At 36.0% G+C, this 18,478-nt stretch overlaps 1 protein-coding gene across 1 annotated transcript in view; it reads left to right on the top strand.

The window, feature by feature from the left end:
* The window catches only part of MACC1 (MET transcriptional regulator MACC1), a 64,446-nt gene extending 51,012 nt beyond the window's left edge, over window positions 1–13,434 (top strand). The window contains exon 5 of the mRNA XM_042927596.1: window positions 12,812–13,434. Within this exon, the coding sequence (XP_042783530.1) occupies window positions 12,812–13,024 (213 nt within the window). The 3' untranslated portion in view covers window positions 13,025–13,434. The remainder of the gene's footprint in view (window positions 1–12,811) is intronic.
* The last annotated feature ends 5,044 nt before the right edge of the window (window positions 13,435–18,478 follow it).

The following is an 18,478-nucleotide window of genomic DNA, read 5'->3' as shown; positions in this document are numbered from 1 at the left end:
TAAATCCCAGCAGCTGCGCTGGAAGCTTCAGCGTTCCTGGAGCCTGGCTATCCAGCAAGGACTCCAAACAGACTCTTGAGGCAAGAGCATCCAGGACACATCCTCCCCCCTTTTAGATTCCTCCCCCTTGTAAACTACATTTACTTCCATATACTGAGAAGGACATTACAATCTACAAATCAGTTTTTACTGAATGAGCTAAAAGATGACACACCTTTAATAAGGAAAAAAAGAACAACATTCTGAGGGATATGCTATTCTGATATTCAAGTGAACTTGATTAATACATTGTCGATTGAGATACCACCACCTATCAGAATGGCCAAAATCCAGAACACTGATGACACCAAATGCTTTGGAGGATGTGGAACAATGGGAATCCCAAGTCATTGCTGGTGGGAATGCAAAATGATACAGTCACTTTGGAAGGCACTGTGGCTGTTTTGTACAAAGAAAGCATACCCTTAACTTATGATCACTCAATCACATTTGCTGGTATTTACCCAAAAGAGTTAAAACTTTTGTCCACACAAAAACCTGCACATGAATGTTTATAGCAACTTTATTCATAATTGCCAAAACTTCAAAGCAACCAAGATGTCCTCCAATAGGTGTCTGGGTAAATAAACTAGTAGATACAGACAATGGAACATTATTCAGTGCTAAAAAGAAATGACTTACCAAACCATGAAAAGACATGGGAAAACTTTAAATACATATCACTAAGTGAAAGAAGCCAATCTGGAAAAAAAGCTTCACACTGTATGATACCAAATAGATGACATTCTGGAAAAGGTAAAATTATGGAGACAGTAGAGAGATCAGGGGTTGCCAGACTTTCAGGAAGGAGAAGTGAATAGGCAGAGCACAGAGGATTGTTAGGGCAGTGAAAATACTCAGTATAATATCATAATGATATCTATATTTGTCAAAACTCATAGCATATACAACACATGGATATGCAATGAATATACAATGAACCCAAGGTTAACTGTAGACATTGAGTATTTATAATATATCATTGTAGATTCATCAATTCTAACAAATATACCCCTCAGGTGGAGGCTGCTGATAACAGGGTAGGCTATAGGCTATGCATATATGCATATGCACCTATGCATAGGTGGGAGATATATGCAAAATCTCTACCTGCAAAATCTAGATATATGTGAACCTAAAACTGCTCTAAAATAATTCTTTTTAAAAAAAATGTTTATTTTATTTATTTTCAGAGAAAGAGTGCAAATGGGGGGAGGTGGGGGTGGGCGAGAGAGAGAGAATCCCAAGCAAGCCCCATGCTGTCAGCGCAGAGCCAGATACAGGGCTTGATCTTACAAACTGTGAGGTCAGGCTCAGTCTCACAAACCATGAGATCATGACCTGACCTGAAAACAAGAGTCAGATGCTCTATCAGTTGAGCCAACCAGGCAACCCTAAAAATAATTCTTTAAAAAAAGTTGCCTAACTGAAAACCAGCCTTTTTTTTCTTAGTAAGGCCTTGTTTTTAAAAGGGTTTTCTTGAGAATTATTTACCAGAAAGTTTTTATTCTCTCAGGTTTGTTAAGCATCTAACTTCTCTCTAATTGTGATTGTTTATATTTTGTCTTTCCCTAAATCTTGATGGAAGCCAACAAACAGCCTACTTTTCCATTATTTACTTTTGCACAGTCCAAATCACAAATGACTAAGTGCATGTCTAAGGTTGATAAATATTCAGAAACAGAAAGGAAAGTCCCTAGGTGTCTTTCTGGAGGTTATCATTCAATTTACTGTGGCTAATGCTGACAGTCATTGCTGTGATTCATGTTATTAAATGCTTAGAAAATTATGCATGATATGGGCCTGAACCCGTTCCAAATAATCTATGGGAGTCTAGACCACTTAAACTAAAGGGTAAATGTATGCTAAGTTTTATCCGCCTGGAAAAACAAAACAAAAACAAAAACAAGAACAAAAACAAAAACAAGAACTAAAAAAACAGCTGTACAGTTTTTTTTTTTCTCTCAGGAAAGAGACTACTCACAAAAATGATCAATTTACAAGTCAAGAAATGATTTTAAAACACACTGATACTAGTTCTGGGTAGGGCATGCAGAAGGAGGGAACCAGAATTGGGGCACAGAGATAACAAGGCCTGGTGGTTCCCATGCTGCTTTTGTTTCCTTTATCTCACTTCCTCAGAGGGCATACTTTCCAACATTTTCTCTCTATGTGTGCCAATGTCTACAATCGGTCTCTTCACTCACTTTCATTCTTTTTCTATTTCTCTTCTTTGCTTTTGTTCTATTTTTATTTTATCTTAAAGACAGTTATCTGGCTCTTATTCTGTTCCAGGCACTATTCCAAGAGCATTACAAAAATTAACTTTATTTAATCCTTTCAACCAAAACTTCTGGGGCAGATATTACTACTATCTAAGATACAGAGAGGCTGAGTAACTTGCTTAAACATACATACCTAGGAAGTCATGGAACCAAGTTTGGAGCACAGACTTTGACTTTGGGACCTTTGTACTTTAACCATTATGCTCTGCCCACCCACACCAAATCCAACATGGTAGCTGAGTGGCAGTGCCACGAGGTGTGGTCAGGACTGGGGGTTTAAGCAACTCATTTCATTTTTTCTTTTTCTTTTTTCAAGCCACTGTATGATACTACCAAAATTTGCCTTAGTATCTTTATCAAGCTTCAATCCAATTAAAGAAAAGAGATTATTAATAGCATGTCAGATTTTTCTTGAGTACTTTTGGCCCTTTCTTATTATTTTATAAGGTGAAAAAAAAAGCTTCTCCCTGGAGACTTTGAGAAAGTCACTTTTTAAACTAACCACCTATCTAAGTTATAAGAAATGTTAGTCAACTTTTCTGATGATATTGAATTTCTAACGTAAAAACAAAACTATAAAATTTTGAGTCTTATTTTAAGCAAAATATGTTTTTGGAGTATTGCCTTTGAAAAAGAAATACATTTGTACTATACAAAGATGTTTAATCATTGCCAAGGTTTTCCAGTGAATGTTAATGAAAATTCATTGGAGTTTATTTTCCTGAACAAATTTAGAGCTTTAATTTAAAAACCAGAATCAATAAAATATTAGAAAAATAGCCCATTAAAAAAATTGGATTTTATAAGGAGAAAATGCTGGGGATTTCAGGGCTAGGATGTTCTTAGGCCTAACTTGGATACTCTTGACTTAAGCTTCTGGGATTAATGGTATGTGTGACAATTTTCCCAGTAACTGTCTTCCATTGGCCCCTGACACACAATAAAGAAGATACTCTCTCCATCTTATTCAGTCAGGACACTTACTTACCAAGGACACTAAACATTACTTCTTACTAAGTTACCTTCTACCGCACTGGGCTGCACGTCAAACACAGGCACCAATAGGCCTGTCAAGGCTGATTTCTTATCTGACCTGCCAGAATGGGCCGCCCTAATTATGGAAGCCTAAGGAAGTCAACGTTGTTAATTGTGATATAGTTTCATCTCAGAAGCCACTCACCTATAGAGAGTTATGACTGGAATGGTGTGTTTATAAGTCTTTTTGCTCAATCAGTGAAGTCTGATTTTCTGTTTTGTCTTCAGCCATATATTTGTCCCCCCTTATTTCTGACTGGCAGCTATAGTGTTCAGAGCACTTTATTCTGGGTCTAGATTTAAAGTGAGAAAGTAGAGCTAACTTTATTTATGTTTTATACACGAATAAAAGTTCTATATGGAATTCTTCCTACTTATTTAGTATCTTTCCTCTGAATCCTTGCTCTCAGTATTTAATTCATCTGTACTTTTAACATATTTACTAGGACTGTCAGTTCCCAGAATTGGAGCTTTAGGAGCTACAAAAATCACAAACAGAATGAAAAATATGATTTTTTTCTCCCTAAAGCCACATTTTATTTGGCCTGGGAATCGAGATAAATTGTTAATAACTTGAATTATTTTATTTTAAAAACGTATATGATAAGATGCTGAAATAAGTGAAAATAATGAGAATGGTAATAGTTGCAATTTATTGTGTGTTTACTGTGTCAGCTAATCATTATGAGCATTTTATTTACTGTATTTCATTTATTTTAACAAACTTTCTAAGGAAGACATTATAACCATTCACAATTTACAGATATGCAAACTAAGAGTGAATGCATTTGTGTAAATCATCCAGAATTACATGGTTATTAAGTACAGAACTGGGTTCCAGACCCAGCTATGTTTTACACACAGTCCTATCCAATATGCACAACTAATAAGTCCTTTCAGAATTAGCTAAATAAAAGAAGATCAAATTGGGAAGGAGCTGTCAGAAGACACACCCTAGTCCTGAAGGATGGATAGCATTTGGATAATTGGAGAGGATTGGAAGGAGATTTCAGTGCTTCTGGATACCAGTGACTTCTAGAGACCATTGAGGAGACTATGTGGGCTGGAGGGGAGAGGTCATTTTAGTAATTATTGGGAGATATGGTCATATATGTATATATTGGAGACAATAGAGTCTTTAATGACTGCCAGAGCATAGAGGTTAAGATTGCTGGTCTGGATTCCCGATCTAGTCTATTATCTATTAGTCTTCAGCAAATAAACTTTTTTTTCTAGGAATATTTTTTTTTTGGAAAGTGATGTGAATTATACTATCTTGCTCATCGGATATTTGGAGGATTAAATGAAATAATATACATGAAATATTTGGAATAATGCTTTGCACATTGTAATAACTAAATATATATTATCTATTATTTTAACTAAGAGCAAGAAGTGAATTTGACAACTGTGTGACATTGAATGATTTTGGAAAAGGAAATATAGTAATTTTTTAGTAATATGGCTGCAAGTAACTATAGAAAGAATGTAGGCAAGGGAAAATTCACCAATGATTTCAAGGTTTCTCTTCTAAAAACTGGTAGAATGGTAATGCATGGAAAAAATAAGAAGAAAAAAGCCTTGGCTGCTCAGCTTTTTTAACTGGTTTAACAATGTTTATTTTCCTTGGAAAATGTCTCTTGCAAAAGATAAAAGGAAGTTCTTGAACTCTTATGGTTTTCTGGCTCACACAGCAAGTCCTGGATTCTGCAGGGACATTGCATTGTCCACTTCAAGCCTTGGTACTTAACTGTATGGTTTGCTGGGCTTTTACAGTATGAGATACATTTACAATTTCTTAAAGGTGGGAAAGTATTATATGGAAATTCATCTACAAGTGGTAACATGTATAGACTAATTTCTCAGTTCTTCATTGTTTGGACTACAGATTTGACACAGTAACATAATATTTAGATTACCATAGTCTATTTTGTACAATACTATAATGCTTGTTGCTACAATATTTAATTCCAAAAATTACTCCATTTCTTGAAATGATGAAATAAAGAAACAATGACATCGCAGTGAAATTCATGGGGTAGCACATTGTAGTCATATGATCTTCTACATTATATGTCTTATTACCTACCAAAAATCAAATAGAAATAATAATCATATTAATAGATATTATAAAGTTTAAATATTATAAAGATATCTTAAATTGGATTTAGAGACACAAATATTTTATTTAGAGTTTAGGTTTTCTTTATTGAGGTTTATTTTGAGGAATCACAAACAACCAGGAATATTAGAAAAACCAAACCCCAGCTAAGTATAAGACTTAAATCAGCATTGATTAAAACTGCTTACTACTGAAATAAATCCATGGCTATACTTTAATGAAATGACTCTGGATTTATAGCTGGGTGACCTGAATTCTCTTCCTAAATAGGAGTTAGTGAGGATGGCTCGTCCAGCCGGTTTTCCTAAGATGTTAGATTGTTTTGAGTAGATGCAGGAGCAAAGTATGAGTCCTCTATCTTCCTCTGGGTTATGCTTAACCCCTGATGTTCCAAGTGGTTATTCCTAGAGGAAGCAAAGCTGGCTGTACCCAGAGACTTTTCCAAGAGAATCTTCTGTCCAAGTTTCAAACAAGTCCATGTCCCTTCTAAGGAAATAGGGACTCCCTGATAGGTTAGCCTCCCTTCTTTTCTGAAGATAATGGTAACTCTCAACACTATTTATGTACTTACCATTTAAGGTGATAGAAAACCCACCTGGATATTATAAATGATGTACTGAAGACAGAACACATGTAATAATCTTTAATAATGCAAATTTGCCTTAATACTTCTTCAGCTAATTGTACTTAAAATGAAACATTGCTCCTATACTTTTATGAGGAAAGTAAGGGGGTTATGAATCTTTTAATGTGGAAAAATGTAATCATCCAATTGTAGTTAACCAATTGCATCCTTTATGCTATTCATGTTTTATGAGCTAAAAAAAGACATAGAGTGCTAAGCTCAAATCTGAATTGCTTTTATTCATGTTGCATTTCATTATCCAGAGCATTATCTAATGAGTCTTACTGGCTTCTGGGAACAAGCGCTCTAAATTTGGAAAACTATTTTTTAAACTTCTATTCCTGTTTCATTTCTTTTGACATCTCACCACTTCTTTTATTGCTCTTTTACCATTTTCTTTGTCCTCTAATGCCTGGAAGATAAACCAAAGACATTTCACACAAATGCTAGGACTTTGGAAACTGCTAACCTTTAATAGATTAAATACTTCCTGATGCTTACTGATGCTCCCTTATAGAAGGAGATCAAAACACACAGTTGAGAAATTAACAACTCTATGCTTTTGTCAGCCTCGTGCTTCCTATTCAGAGATGAACCCATAACATCGTGAAGTTAACATTTAAAAAAATCTCAGAGTATAGGAGTAAGAGTAATGCCTGTGTGTCAAATAATTGTGTTAGAGGTGAAGAAGACCGAGAGAATTTGTTTTGTGGTTACGAGTAATTCAACAAAAACAAACCCTCAGGAGCATGCTTTCCTTTGATTTATCTACGCATTAGTGCAGAGTTTCTGCATATCATCCCTTAAATCATAACACTGAACAAGAACGGAAGAACTATTTTAAACCACTAAATAGATATATAAGATAACATAAACCTGGAAGAGATCATAGCAGTCCACAATCACTTCCAGCTTTCAGAGGACTTAGGTCATTGTGGAAAGAAAATTGTTTATTCTACTGATTTTATTCAAACATTTCCAGAAAACGTATGACTTTGTTTTCTCTTTAATTATTACAAAGCTGAGAATACTTCGTGCCTTTTTTTAAAGAAATTAATGTTTATTTTTGAGAGTCATAGAGACAGAGTGTGAGCAGGGTGGGGGCAGAGAGAGAGGGAGACACAAAATCTGAAGCAGGCTCCAGGCTCTGAGCTGTCCTCACAGAGCCTGACGCGGGTCTCAGACCCACGAACAGAGAGATCATGATCTGAGCCTAAGTTGGATGCTTAAACGACTGAGCCACCCAGACACCCTTCCTTTGTGGCTTTTAATGTGTATTTTTGGACCTAATTTTGTAAAGTCTATAGTTAATTAATGTATGCCAGTTTCCTCTTGTGTCTTTGCCTTCGATAGCATATGTTCACTTGCTGAATAAGAAAACGTAGAATGACAGACAGAAAGAAGTGCTGAAGAAACAAAAGTAAAATATTTAAGGACTTGAGTCAAATATCATATAGCTCTGTCGCAAAGGACAACAAAACACTGATTAGACTATTTATTGCATTGATGAAGGCTGGGCTTTTGTCATGCTTTGTTAAAGCAAATCTCAATGTAGAGAAAGTTCTATTTACCATACCTGGCAGAGACTGGTTTATTTCTCTTAATAAAACATACTTTTAAAACCTAGCCCCCGAGGGGCGCCTGGGTGGCTCAGTTGGTTAAGTGTCCTACTTTGGTTCGAGTCATGATCTCACAGTTCATGGGTTCGGGCCTGCATTGGGCTCTGTACTCACAGCTCAGAGCCTGGAGCCTGCTTCAGATTCTGTGTCTTCCTGTCTTTGCCCCTTCCCTGCTCACACTCTTTAAGAAATGAATACATGTTAAAAAAATTTTTTAAAACCTAGTTCCTCAAATTTAACATTTTTCATTTGTACCAAGTACACAACTATAGCATATGCTTTAAATCCCATTTATTCTCAATTATTCTTGATATTTTCCCTGTTCATTACCCTAACTCCATAATGATTTTAACATTTGTGTGTGTTTATGTGTTCTGCTTAAAGGAAGTTAACTTATCTTCTTGAGAAATATGCTGCCTCCTTAATCTTCATCAACCCTAAATTATCTGGGTAGGGTAGGATTCAAACCAACCTCTCCTTTCAAATGTAAAATATTAGTCTTTATAGATTTTTTTTCCTTTTAAAAATAATTTATTCTCCACTGCTTCTCCTTCCAGCTTTGTCTCTCTTCTTTTAACTTTCAAATTCCAAATGTGACCCATTTTTTCTGTGGTTTCTAGTTCCTTGTCACCTGGTCCTACCTGCAGTCTGTCCTCTACCACTCTCTTCAAACTGCCTTCTCCATGGTTACTGAAGTCCTAATAGTGCCAAAATCCTGGATTTTTCTCATTTTTGCTTCATGTTTCCATATTACTTGACATTACAGGTAAGAGAGGGGCTAACAGAGAAGAGATGTCCTCAAAGAGTGGCATGCTGGCACACGTTTAATAGCTCTTCAAGGGAGAAAAAGCCCTAAATTATACCTTTGCCATCTTCCGTGGTGTAAAAACTCCTAACATTGATGATTTTCACCTCCTAATGTGATGTCACTGAATGTGGAGTTGGGAGGCTATGTGAACAACAGGCTCTGAGAAGCTGGGGTGAGCTGAATGTCCTTTTTGGAATGCTATCAATCCTTGACTTTTGCAACATGAAGTACCCTGCTTCATTTTCTATGACTCTGACACCAGCTTCTCTCCATACTTATATTGGTTCTACTTTTTTCTTTTTCCTTTTTAAATATTTATTTTATTTTTAGAGAGAGCTTGCACACGCAAGCAGGGGAGAGGGGCAGAGGGAAATGGAGAATTTTTTGTTGTTGTTTATTTATTTTTGAGAGAGAGAGAGAGAGAGTGCACAAGCAGGGAAGGCGCAGACAAATAAGGAGAGAGAATCCCAATACTCAGCACGGAACTGATGCAGGGCTCTATCCCACGACCCTGGGATCGTTACATGAGTCAAAATCAAGAATTGGATGCTCAACCGACTGAACCACCCAGCACCCCTCATTGCTTCTATTTCTTGTTTGTGGTCCCTAATTGTGGACTTAATTGAGGGTTAAATTTTTCACCCTTTCATTTTCTTCCTTGGCATTTTCCTCGACTCTCATTTTTCCTCATCACTTTGGCATGATGCTAATAAACTCTTGGCTGCTTCCTGGAGGTCATCTCTCTATTCCAAAGTCTTACTGGAGATGGAGATACTCATGCCTTCACCTCATATGCATTAGGGTTAAAACTAGGTTGCCTATCTTTCTCTCACCCCAAAAGTACCCACTTTCCTTCATATCCTATTAAAAAGTATTAAATGCAAACTATATGCCAGATACTTTAGAAGGTTCTTTGGACACAGACCTGGGAAATTATTATCCATATTTTAAAGATTAAAAAATTCAAAACTCAGATACTTTGATTTACCCAAATTGACCCATCTGATAGGCATTGTAACTCAGGTGGCAACCCAGAGCTCTGACATCAAAACCCATCTTTCTTTCTGTTACACCACACTGCTTCTCAGTCAATGAACTCTCAGTTTTTATTACACTAAATGAAAACATGAAAGTAATTTTTGAGTTTTCTTAAACTGTTAATTACCAAATGCTGTCTAGTTATACAATGGGTCAGTGTTTGTGCAAGTATCTATCTCCCTTCTATGCTATAAGCTTCTAAAAACAAGCCATGCTATATTCATCATTTTATTCCTTTGTGTAACAAAATTCTTTGTAGTGGTAGCTACTCAAAAACTCTTAATTTAATAAGTGAAATAATTAATGAACAACAATGTGTTTTGAATATATTCATTGTATTTGTGCTACAATAGTGTTTCTCTGTCATCTGTATGGACAGCCACACATGATGTTATATATAGCAGATCAGATTTTGCACTAAAGGAATATTCAGGGTTAGTTTGCTTCAAAGAGAAACAGAACTGGAATGCAACAGATACACATTTTAGTATAAATCATGAACTTTACCATTGCTCTAGTGTTTTCAGCCCCAAGCTATTGTAACCCTTTCTATGTAGCTTATGGATTAGACTCCAGGAAGTCCCCAATGAGTTTAAAGCAGTATCCCTCCTTGCATTTCTGACTAATTCAGAGTACTCCTGGGGAGTCCTTTCACACTATCAGGTGTCTTAATTTGGGTTCAGGACTCAGAAGTCTATCCAAATTTCTCTGAGTTGCAAGAACTGACCGAAATGTTCTGCTATCAGTGAAAACTGCCAAATGTGAGAGTGTTATATAGCTCTCTGCATAAGTGAGTAGATAAATCTATCATTGGACTTCTGAATCTGTAGTTCCCAATTCCTGCATCACCTTGGTGTATTTCCTATTTCAAACAGCACCAAAGGACTGCTGCATGATTGAGTATGCCTCAGGGCTTTTCTATACATAGCAATCCACTGTGCTGCAGCAAGATATGTGGTGCAGAGTTGTGTGTGTGTGTGTGTGTGTGTGTGTGTGTGTGTTTACCAGGAAAGGCAGTGGAGCCATTTTGGCTGCCTCTATGATGTTACTTTGAATCTGCACACATAGTAGTGCATAAACTGAAAATTATCCAGATATGATTCTTTAAAAGACATCTGGTTTTTATGAGACTATGCCATCATCTGGGTACTGAAATGCTCTTAGATGCTATTTATCATAAAATATCTTCAAATACATCTATTTTTTTAAGTTTATTTACTTATTTTGAGAAAGAGAGTGCACGTGAGCAGGGGAGGTGCAGAGATAGAGGGAGAGAGAGAGAATACCAAGCAGGCTCCACACTGTCAGTACACAGCCCAATGCGGGGCTCGAAGTCGTGAACTATGAGATCATGACCTGAGCCAAAATCAAGAGTTGGATGCTTAACCTACTGAGCCACCCAGGCAGCCCTCAAATATATCTTTTTATCATTAAATTACTAAAGGACTTAGCATAAAATATGAGAAGGTTTTAGCTATAAACACCATTATTTTAAACAATATATGGCAAGTTGAAAAATAATGTACCAACTAGTTGAGCATCAGGGAATTTTAAATGAATGCAACATAGAATACAGGTCTCAAAGCTTTTACAGAGGGTTAGTATATACTCACTACAGAACAATTTACTTGTTTAGTGCATCTTTGCATCTGAGAAGTGGCAGGCAAGATTGAATCTGGCAAAAAGCATCTGTTAATATGCCTCAATTCATCTTCCATTGCTGAGATATTAGTGGTGACCAGCAACTGGGAGGTTTGATTTCAAAGTGACTATTCAGAAAAATAAACAAGAGAACATCTCATTCATAGTCTATCAATGATGGAAGATGCAGTTCTTTGTAAATCAGGTTGGAGAGGGTAAAACTTATATACAAAAATCTGGGATCATTTGGGATGATGCATCATAACCTCCTGGATATAGTATAATATTGATAATTATTTTCCATTCAATACCTTGCAGAATCAAGCTTCATCAATAGAGACAAAGATATGGGTGTTCATGGCTTCCCAGGAATGCCAATTTGGACAAATAACATCAAACTGTTTTTTGAGTTCAATGCCTATCCTTTTATGTAGATTAAATTGATTGAAACTCTTTATTATGGTCTTTCATTCTTTTAATTTCAATTGTAGAGTATATGAGGCTATCAGAGGAGGGTGAAAAATTATATCCCAAAGCCCTACTTCATGTGATATTACTGTTAATGGAGGCTCTATTTAAGAGGGCAGCTCTGCATAATATTGAGCTCACAGTCTGTGTTCCTGCATTTGTGATAAAATCACAAATGAATTAGTTTAGTGAACCCAAATAGGTAGAGGTAATAAAGTTTATATTCCAAATAGTCCAATTATAAGTAGTACATGGCTCGTTTTTTTCATTTTCTTAGAAAAATTTATTTTAAGCTCATTGTGTTTCTGTCTGTGTGTGTGTATGTGTGTGTGTGTGTGTGTGTGTGTGTGTGTGTGTGTGTGTGTTTATTCTACAATTTATCTTCTTTGGTCGGCCTTTGTCTTTATTCTCTCTGAGCCCGGTTGCCTTGGTTACCATTACATACATGCTCGAACATGAAGTTCCTCTTTGACGTACATTTATTTCTATGGAAACAATGATGTCATTGGTATTGGTAGGTGCTTGGGGAAAGCATAATAAAACATTGAATATTGATCTTTCTTTTGGTTATAAAATGATTCATTAAATTATTTTTAAATTAGAGAACTGTATTTTTACTTTCCTTTTAAGATTTGATCATGAAAGTACATCTTTTCTTGTTTTCCTTGCTCAAATAAAATGACTTAAAGCATTAAATACACTGTATAGCTCCTTCTTGTGATATGTCGTGTAATAAAGCTCACCATAGATAGTATTAAAATAAAAGAATCATTATTTTTACCTTAAAAATCTTTCAGAGAGTGAAAAGTTTATCTCAGTAACATCAAAAAATTACACAAAGAATTTTATATCATATCAAGGCAATGAACAATGTTTAGATGATGGATCAAGAAAAAAAAAGAGGCACTACTTGTCATTATTTTAAAATTTTTCTAGGCATAGAAACACAAAAATATAAGATGGAAGTGATAGCTATTGAAACGTTTTCTATGACATTAAGTAAGTCCATGTATAATTGGTATTCCAGTTTTTTTATGTCCTGAGAGGCTTTTTAAAACTTTTTTTAAAAGCATCTATTTTCATCTCTGTTTGTCTTCCAACTACTCCAGTCTAATTTTTTTTCCTTTATAGATGATGTGGAAACCTGCTTATGATTTTCTCTATACTTGGGGTGCTCACTATGGAAGTAGCTACAGAGACGTGTTACAAGACCTTCAATCGGCTTTGGACAGAATGAAAAACCCTGTGACCAAGCAGTGGCGAGAGTTAACTGGAGCTTTAATACTGATACATTCCTTAGAGTTTTTGAGAGCAACTGCATTCTCTACTTCTGAGGAAGTATAGGGTATGTTTTGGGGAAGAGGGAGAACGGTAGGAGGGAAATGGAGTGCGTGTGTGTGTATGTGTGTGTGTGCATGTGGTGTGTGCACACACACGCGTACATAAAGAATCTCAGAAAAGTATTACTTTTTTTTCATTTGTCAAAAAATATTTTTTCCTGGTGAAAGCACAGCTTAACACAAAAGCCAAGGATACATTTTATAATTAAACATGTAATTTTATGTTTCAAATGCAAACATTAAGCCATTTTGTTGTTGAGAAAGGACAATAAAACCCTTGCCCCTTTCAAAGTTGCTTTAATTTCTTTAAGTCAAAACAAATGGCTGTTAGCATAATTACCTCACACAGTTACCTAGATAAACTAGAGGCTCCCAGTGTGAACACTGGAGTTTTACTTGTAGCGGGTCTAGAGAGAGGAGAAGCAAACACATGCTCTGTGCACAGGCACAGAGCCACAAGCTTTCTATATTCCATCTTTTTTATTTATTAGTGGAGTTTGCTAACATTATTCCCATTTTTCATCTGAAAAGACTAAGGTGGTGAGGACACTCAGGGCAAATAGCCAATGGGAAATAAGTTTTCCGTCTGCAAAATCTGGTTTTATTATTTTTTTTAAGCATAGCACATAGCAAAATAGTAAAAACTAAAAGTGCACATTAAAACTTATAGGGACATAGTAGCAACTTCATTTTAAGTGAAACTTGCTGCACTTTTCCACCATCTATTGAAAGACTGCCAGAAAAAAAAATATGACTGATCATCAGAAATCTGTTGTTTGCATCCATGGACTAGAGTTTTCACCATCTTCCTTCCCCTAGCATCTTGGGACATAGCTAACCCTGCCTAACTTGGATTTTTTCTTCAGGATCATTGTGCAGAGCAGTTCTTTAACTCTCAGGGATTTTTAATAAGAAGAATTATTTTAAAATTTTTTAACGTTTATTTATTTTTGAGACAGAGACAGAGCATGAACAGGGGAGGGTCAGAGAGAGAGGGAGACACAGAATCCGAAACAGGCTCCAGGCTCTGAGCTGTCAGCACAGAGCCCGACGCGGGGCTCGAACTCACGGACCGTGAGATCATGACCTGAGCCGAAGTCGGACGCTTAACCGACTGAGCCACCCAGGTGCCCCAAGAAGAATTATTTTTTAAAAACCTGACTTATCACTGTTGAATGAAGCAGTCGTAACCTCCCAAAACACTGATATCTGTGGGTGTGAATGCTCATGTGCTCATACAAACACACGTGTGTGTGTGTGTGTGTGTGTGTGTGTATGTGTTTACTAGAGTGTTTCAGAAGCTTTTGCAAGACAGAGATTACATAGGGAATTAGGGCAGTGCAAATGCTAACTGCTGGTAGAGTTCACAAAGAGATGGTTTGTGCTTACTCATATGTTCAATCCTTTGGCCACATGCCAGTGTTTATGTGCTTTGGACAGTCATTCATTTATTGTATTTAATCAACAGATGGAGTATGTGTACCTTCTCTGTGGCAGGCACGTAGATGCTTGAGGTTAATAGTGGTGGAAGAAAGAGCATGATCCCTGACTTCAGTATTGCTAAGTTATAGAGACAGGCAACAATTTAAAACACTATACAATTAAATGTAAAATTAGATCTGTAACAACAGTTACAATGGACAGGCCGGAATGCCAAGGGATATAGATATGAAAGGCCATTTATGAATCCAAAGGGTCAGGGATGTTTTCTCTGGGAAAGAAATGGTGAACCGAAGGAGGATCAAGCACTGCTTTTAGTCCAGGGAAGGTAGAAGAGGTCGTTCCTCAATGCATTGAAGCCCTGAGGCAGGATGGAAACTCCAGAGATGCAGAGAGCCAGAGTGAAGGGTTTGAAAGGGTGAAGAAGTGAAGGAAGGAAAGACACACCCTCAAAGGTAATATAATGAGCTGAATAAGGATTTTGTTTGGGGATCCTGAATAAAACATATCCATTTGGCTAAAAAGTAAAAGCAGAATCTTTTTAGAGCTTTTAATACACCTACCCTGGGGTATTTCTTATGCTGGCAAAGGTAATTTGAATTAGGTTTAAGAACAGTCTTTAAGGCTTTCAATATTTATATTTGATAATAAGAGAACATAGCCTGCCCAGGGAGTTATGTACACACATTCAAGGACAGAATTTATTTTAGTTGAAAATAAATTCAGGGAGAGGGAGGAAAGAAATAGTTTGTAAGTTCAGGACACAATCATTTTTAGTGGTGATTTTGCTTTCCTTAGAACATTCTTGGAATCTTATTAACATGTCAGCAAACCGGAGAATTTCGGGAAGAGATAGTAAGGAATTAATAACTGGGTTTTTCCAGGCTCCAAGATCTGAGAAGACAGAGATCTTGTTAGCTGATTAGGGTAGTAAGATTAAACAAATCACTTCAGGTTTACATCGCATCATGTGTTGTGACTGTGGCTGGGAAGTTTAAAAAGAGTTTAAAAAATGAAAAACATGAAGTGCAACTTAAGGATGAAGCAATGGCTTAAATATTAATATATACAAAGATATCTTATAGTCTTGTAACAAATCCTTCCAGAGGAATTTTAAACCCATGTCCAAACATTGTTCTTATAAATATATTCTAATATTTTTATGAATCACTTTTATTTTTCTGAATTTTATATTTTTCTTCCTATAATGGATTTCATAATCAGAAAAGATTAGCTCAGTAATCATGAATTTCCTTTAATATTTGGCAGCAAATCAAGGGAATTAATAAGGCACTTAAATTCCATCCTTGACATCATTAAAAGCATCAAAAGCCATTAATCTAAAACTTCTTTAAGCACTTCCGAAGTGGAAAAATCATAGTTCTTTCAGTACCTCAGGCTTTTTCTCTAATGATGCATTAGGATGAGATTTTAGTTCAGTGCTCAGCTTGCAATGTAACAGTTTTTCAATGGAAGCCACAGATCCTCCACTTCCTGTGTTAAAGCCGTAACATGGAGGCCAATTAAGGAGGTGTGTGCAACAGCAGATAATTAACTGTTCATACCCGCGGGATGGATACAGCACATTTTCATGTCCTGTAATGTAGAAAATACCATATGAAGTTTTGACCTTGACAATGCCTAGATTTCTGGAAGGGGCAGAATGTAGTACATCAATGGATGGCATTGGTCTAAGAAATGCCACTGCTAATAAACAGGTTTGAATATGTGATATGAAAATACAATAGAAAAAGAAAATACAACAGAGAGAATATATTCAAATCATACTATGCTGTAACTAGAAGGTTCAAAACTTGAATTTTCATACTGTGCTACTGTAAGTTGTATTTTCCGTAATTTTTTAATGTCTAAGGAATATTTGAGGCAATATAAAGAAAAAGGAGAATAATGAAAACACATGTTGCTAGAGGCTTTTCTAGTTAAAATAGATGTTTTTTTTTCTTATTCCCACATAATTTGCCCTTCTTCTATATGAAGTTGTTTCCCATGTTAGTGAAGTTCCAAAGATCATATATTACCATTATGTTAGGTGAGGTTAAGTCAAAGACATTCTTCAGAATAAAGTAATTGTTGAGGGTTGGTTTCTTGCATGTATACATGTTAGTGCACAACACAAAATAAAAAGTGACTATGTGTACACAGGAAACTTGAATTTGTACATATCTAGCACCTGATGTTTGTCTCATATTCAAGCATCAAGATTTCACTAAATGTACAAATCTGTGGCTTTTGCATGTATTTTTTACGTTGATTTTCTATTTATGTATACCTAGGCTTATGTAATCCAGAAGGTTTTTCACCTAAAAGCTTTGCAATTCTGAATAATAGTGTCAGTTCATATATGAGGGGGTGAGGATGGAAATATCAGTACTGGAAAATAATTAGTAATGCCAATGGAGAAAATTCCAGAGCATGTGCTGCTGCTGTTATAGTGAACACAACAAGGATGGCTTCTTCTGCAAAAGAGTTGTCCAGGAGTTGAGAGCCCCTGGCTTCTGATCTTTGCCTATTACTTCCTAAGAGACTTTCCACCTGTAACCCAGCTTCCCTGGGCTTCAGTTTTCTCTCATCCATAAGACAAGGTGCCTGACAAAGTTCCTCTTGGGTTTAAATGTCTGTGAGTATATAATGAGCACGATATTTTATGGGTGTTTTTTTCTGTTTATTTGTCTTGCTATGCAGGAAGTAAAAGTGAGCTAAGACTAATAATTTGAATACTAATTATCTACATGATAATAATGTCTCCTATGTGTGAGGCATAGCACCCATAGCACATACACATAAACATACTGATCATTTTATGGCACTTTATAATATTACTCACATAACCTAGTCAAGTTGCTTTTGCAATATGTACTGTTTTGAATAGTTGAAAATCACCCAACTATTCAAACAGACTAGAAAATGGTGTATGAGTGTTGCTTAGAAGGGTAGCAGAAATTTACAAGCAGCTACCTAGAGCACACTGGCAAACATACTCCAGTCTTACTGCAAGGCCTTAGACCAGGCAACCTCTGCTGCAGGGATTCTCCAATTTCAGAGCAGCAGAACTGCCTGGAAGGCTTGTTGGAACACAGACTGCTGGGTCCCACCCCCAAGTTTCTAATTTAGCAGGTCTGCAGTTGTTCCCAATAACTTGCATTTCTGGGAAGTTCCCATGTGATGCAGATGCTACTCATCCAGGGACCCCACTTTGAGAACCACTGAATTACAGTTTCCTTTCTCTCTGTGAAAATAAAAGAATCTTTGTTAAGCCAGAAAAACTTGCTTCTAGACAAACAAATTTTTACGTGATTCCATCAGAGAAATAGTTTTTAAATTATTTTAAAAAATCATGTTATATAATAGCTCCATTTATTTATATAGAATGAACTTTTCACAGGAAATTAATAAAAGCCTTATTATTTCAAAATAATAATTTTCATTGAAAAACTAACTGAAATAATTAAGAACTCTGCATTTTATTTGAAATGTAAACATACTTGAATAAAAACAGGTTAGTTGTTTGAGATTAATAATAATTTCAGGTGTTAAGATGATTTTGCAAAATATACGTAATGATGCACTTGTTTCTGTATCTTTTGAGAAAACTTTGCTTTACTGGCCAATCACTTGGTACATTTTTCTTGTTGAATTCATTTTCCCTATTGGGGAAAAGTGGTGTTTTTTTTGTTTTTTGTTTTGTTTTGTTTTGTTTTCATTCCAAGGATACCATTATTTACTTTCTATTTAAATTCAAGTTAGTTAACATACAGTGTAGTCTTGGCTTCAGGAGTAGAACCCAGTGATTCACCTCTTACATATGACACCCAGTGCTCATCCCAACAAGTGCCCTCCTTAATGCCCATCACCCATTTAAATGTTTTCAACTAACGTGATCAATACAACTATCCATATGCCTTACTTTCATTGTAGAATTACAAAATGATTATAGGCACTCGTTAATAAGGTAGCCAGATGTTCTCTTTCCAACGAGTGTTTCCACATTTAAAGGGAT

Source organism: Panthera leo, chromosome A2 (genome assembly GCF_018350215.1).
Source record: "Panthera leo isolate Ple1 chromosome A2, P.leo_Ple1_pat1.1, whole genome shotgun sequence".
In the NCBI taxonomy this organism is placed as follows: domain Eukaryota; kingdom Metazoa; phylum Chordata; class Mammalia; order Carnivora; family Felidae; genus Panthera; species Panthera leo.
The sequence above is the reverse complement of the archived record's forward strand: the minus strand, read 5'-3'. Positions and strand labels throughout refer to the sequence as shown.